The 4382-nt window shown below is 59.7% G+C and overlaps 1 protein-coding gene across 1 annotated transcript; it reads left to right on the top strand.

Moving 5' to 3' along the window:
• Window positions 1-475: 475 nt before the first annotated feature.
• LOC103896544 (prolactin-releasing peptide receptor-like) lies at window positions 476-3219 on the top strand. The gene is made up of 2 exons (XM_009276444.1): window positions 476-890; window positions 2585-3219. The coding sequence occupies exons 1-2, from the start codon at window positions 478-480 to the stop codon at window positions 3216-3218; spliced, it is 1047 nt and encodes a 348-aa protein (XP_009274719.1). The 5' UTR covers window positions 476-477; the 3' UTR covers window position 3219.
• Window positions 3220-4382: the final 1163 nt, after the last annotated feature.

Raw genomic sequence — 4382 nt, 5'->3', positions numbered from 1 at the left:
GCTGGGCTGGGGCAGAGGCAGGATTGCTGCAAACGCTTCGTTTAAAGGGTTGTTGATGAGGCCAGTTTTCGGTAAGTGCTTCCTCCGAGCCCATGGTCAGCCCTGCTCGAGGCGAGGCCAGTTTTCGGTAAGTCTCCGAGCCCATGGTCAGCCCTGCTCCTTTTCTCCTTAGCCATAACTGCTGCTGAGCCCGGGGCTGCCTCTCCTTCCCGATGCAGGGCTGCTAGCCAGCATCACCCCTTTTCTGAGCCCGATTTTCCATTTCTCCCCCCAGGAGCCTGCAGGACGAAGCCGCTGTCCCAAGGAGCCTTGCTGGGTGCGGGGCAGGGTCTTGCACAGCTGCGGGGGAGGACAGCCACAGCAAAGCTGTGACAAGGAGTAGGATGCGCACCACGGACACCTGAAACCTGCGACCGACGGATTTTGGTGTGCCGAGGCTGGCCAAAACGAGGGGTTTCTCAGGTTTCAGCCGCAGCCATGGAGGCTGATGGGGACAGGGACATGACCAATGCCACCATCTATGAGCTCGCCCTGCAGAACCGCTCCAACACCAGCGCGCAGTTCACCGGGGTGCAGCTCATCCAGTCCTTCAAACCCCTCATCATCCCCTGCTACGCCCTGGTCGTCCTCGTTGGCATCTTTGGCAACTACCTGCTCCTCTATGTCATCTGCAAGACCAAGAAGATGCACAACGTCACCAACTTCTTCATCGGGAACCTGGCTTTCTCCGACATGCTGATGTGCGCCACATGCGTGCCCTTCACCCTGGCCTATGCCTTCAACCCCCAGGGCTGGGTTTTCGGGAAGTTTTTGTGCTACTTCGTCTTCCTGATGCAGCCCATGACAGTCTACGTCTCCGTCTTCACACTCACGGCCATCGCAGTTGACAGGTAAGCACTGGCGGGGTGGATGGTGCAGGGGTCCGGGTCTGTCCCCCCCGTCCCCCCGAGGCTGCTGCTTGCTCGGCTCAGGGTGTTGTGTGCCCAACACTCAAAATTGGAAAAGGAAAAATCCAGGGGATCTTTGCAGTCTCTCTGCAAGCCTTTTCTTTAGCATCAGGACTCGGCCTCGGGTGGAGGAAGCGTAGCGGGGGTGTTCGGCTGGCTGCTATTTTGCATCGGGAAGTGATGTTGTGCAGTTTCATGCTTGCCTCTATGAAGCCACCTCTACCGAAATCCAGACCGCCCACGGCCAGGTCTGTGCTCCCGGCAGGCACGGCTCTCGCACAAGGGCTGTTGGAGTTTGTACCTTGTTCTTCATACTTTGCTGGATAAATTTGCACCCAAATCACGCTGTGTTCTGGCTCCCGAGTGGAGAGCACTTGTGCCTCCCTGAGTGTACCTGGGCAGGGGATGACAGGGAGTAGTTTATAAAAACCGTGTTTCCATAGAGATCTCCTCTCATAAAAGATGCTGCAAACCTCACGGGGATGGGTGCGATGCCGGCAGCACCTATGGCAGCGCTGGGAGTGCCTCTCGTGCCTCTTGTGCTGGTTTGCCCCCGAGGGAGCGTGGGGCAGGACCACGATGGGAAGGGCAAAAAAAAAAAGGGAAGATTTGAGCAGAATAGCTGAGAAAGCCTGGACTGCTGGCAGAGCTGTGCTCCCCTCGCCGGGGACTTGAGATGTCCCCAGGAGTGCTGGCGTTGTTCCTTTCCTCTTCAACAAAGCCCTTTTTTGTGGGGTGAAAACGATTTGCTTATGTTTCTTCTGCTTAAGAGGCAGCCACCAAGTTATACTGTCCTCAGCGTGTTCACAAAATGTCATTGGGATTTATCCCAAATGGATGATTTCAGCCCAAATCCTCCAGCTCCAATGGGGGGGAAGGACGTGGCCACGCCGGTGCTCTGCTGGTCTCGGACTTCAGCACGAGCCCTCAAGCAAAGCAAGCGCCGAAGAGCTGTCGGTGCTTTCCTCTGCACGGGCAACATGGCTGTGCATTGCACTACCAAATAGTGCAATATTAAAAGTTGCAATACGAATCGTTGCAATAGCAAACGCTGCAATACCAAGCAGCAGCCAGCGCGGGCTGCCGCGGAGGGCAGAGCATTTAGTACGTGAAGGAGCTGCATAAAATCAAATTACGGTCACTGAAGATACCTCACTGGCAGCTCACTTAGGGCAAGCCCTTGATCGTAAGATGAGGCAGCGCAGAGAGGAGTGGAAGATGCTCAGGGGAGGAGGAAGTAAAAGAGGAATTGCCAGATTTTATTGTTATTCACTCAGTGCTGCCTGTGGTCCTCAAGGCACGTCCAGAGACAGGCTGTGGGAGGGATGCTCCGTGCCCGGCCCTGCCAGGCGCCCCGCTTCCCAAAACAGCAGAAGCGACCTGGTGCTTCCATGGGCCCCATGGCAGGGCAAGGGGGACGCGGTCGTCGCCCCTGTCCCCAGCCAGCCCTTTCCCAGCAGCTGCTCCCGCAGCCGGTGCGGCTCTGCCTCCCGCAGCCCTTCATGCCGGCCCTTCTGCCTTCGTCGAGTGTCCGGGAAGCGCTGCAGGGGTGGCCGTGGGTTTCCCGGGCTGCCGGGGGGCTTGGGCTGCCGGGGAAATGTTCTGGGGCTCGGGCTCCCCCATTTCTCTCTCCGCAGGTACTACGCCACCGTGCACCCCCTGAAGAAGCGCATCTCGGTCACCAGCTGCATCTCTGTGGTGGGAGGCATCTGGCTGCTGTCCTGCGGGCTGGTGGCCCCCGCCATCGCCCACACGTACCACGTGGAGTTTCGGCAGGAGGGCTTCGCCATCTGCGAAGAATTCTGGATGGAGAAGGAGACGCAGCGCCTGGCCTACGCCTACGGCACCCTGATCGTCACCTACATCCTGCCCCTCTCTGCTGTCTCCCTCTCCTACATCTGCATCTCGGTGAAGCTGAGGAACCGCGTGGTGCCCGGCCACCCCACGCAGAGCCAAGCCGAGTTCGACCGCCTGAGGAAGAGGAAGATCTTCCGCCTCATCGTGCTGGTGGTGGCGGCCTTTGGGGTCTGCTGGCTCCCCATCCATGTCTTCAACATCATCCGGGATATCGACATCAACCTCATCAACAAGCACTACTTTCTCCTCATCCAGCTGCTCTGCCACTGGTTCGCCATGAGCTCCTCCTGCTGCAACCCCTTCCTCTACGCCTGGCTGCACGACCGCTTCCGCGGGGAGCTCCGGAAGATGTTCGCCTGCAAGAGGAAGATCATCCCTGCCAAGAACTGTGGGGCTGCCGGCGGCGTGCTCTGAGGCTGGGGTCCCGCTCCCCAGACCCTCCATGGCTGTGCGTGTCGTCCCGTGCACGGCAGAGCTTTCCCCGCTGCCAGGGGGTCAGGGATGCCCATCCTGCCCATGGGACCGGAGGAGAATGGGGTCCTCCTGCCTGCCCAGAGGTTTGCAGTGCTCGCTGCAGCATCCTTCCCTACGCCTGCCCGGCGTTGGAGTGCTCGGCTCTGCTCCCAGCGTGCCCTGAGCTCCCTTTGCCTCCAGGACAGCAACCGGCATGAGCAAAAATGCATTTGCTACAGCTTTTCCCTGCAAAGTCACCCCAGCCGTCACTGGCTGCGTACTGATGGCCCTGCCAGCCCCAGCAAAACCCGTCCCTCCCACGAGGGTCCCAAAGGCAAACCTGCACCTCCCTGGGGGGCACGAGCTATGACCACACAGGGTTGCCCTCTCCCCTCCTGGCTGCGGGCAGCCCCCCAGAGCAGCACGTGTGGCCCAAGGGCCATCCCCGTCCCCAGGGCTGGCCCCGGGGCTGGCTGCTCCCCAGCACGTGCTGCTTGGTGGGTCACCCCGAGATGCTGCGGTCCAACGGGCTGGTGTAGCCTCATGCCGAGGCTGCCAGGCTTCGGAGGAGGCAATGGGGGGACGAGAGCATCGCCAGCATCACTGGGTGCAGGGAGGATGCTCCTGGAGGGCAGGAGAGGATGGGATGGGATGGGATGGGATGGGATGGGATGGGATGGGATGGGATGGGATGGGATGGGATGGGATGGGATGGGATGGGATGGGATGGGATGGGATGGGATGGGATGGGATGGGATGGGATGGGGGAGCAAAGCTCCTGGAGGACACAGTGCTCAGCCCCACGGGAGGGGCAACAGGCTGCATGCTTCGCTTTGGGACCTCACAGTGTCATTATTCTAAATTAATGAAGGAAATGGGCCTGCAGGAGTGAGAGGAAGGGGTGAAAAGCATTTCGCTGGAGTGACGGCTGTAAGTAGCTGCCCGTTTCATTAAACGAATCACATGGCTCTCATCACATTGGGTGTTGGAAATGGCATTTCTCCTGCGAGATTGTTTTCGGAGAAGCACCAGTGCTTTTCCTGCAGCCTCGGAGCGGGCGAGGGGACGGAGCTGTCGGCACGACAGGTCAGCCGGCTCGGCCCTGCACCCCCCTGCACGCCCCCC

Source organism: Aptenodytes forsteri, unplaced genomic scaffold (assembly GCF_000699145.1).
Source record: "Aptenodytes forsteri isolate BGI_AS27 unplaced genomic scaffold, ASM69914v1 Scaffold298, whole genome shotgun sequence".
Classification (NCBI taxonomy): domain Eukaryota; kingdom Metazoa; phylum Chordata; class Aves; order Sphenisciformes; family Spheniscidae; genus Aptenodytes; species Aptenodytes forsteri.
This window is presented reverse-complemented; position numbering and strand designations above follow the sequence as displayed.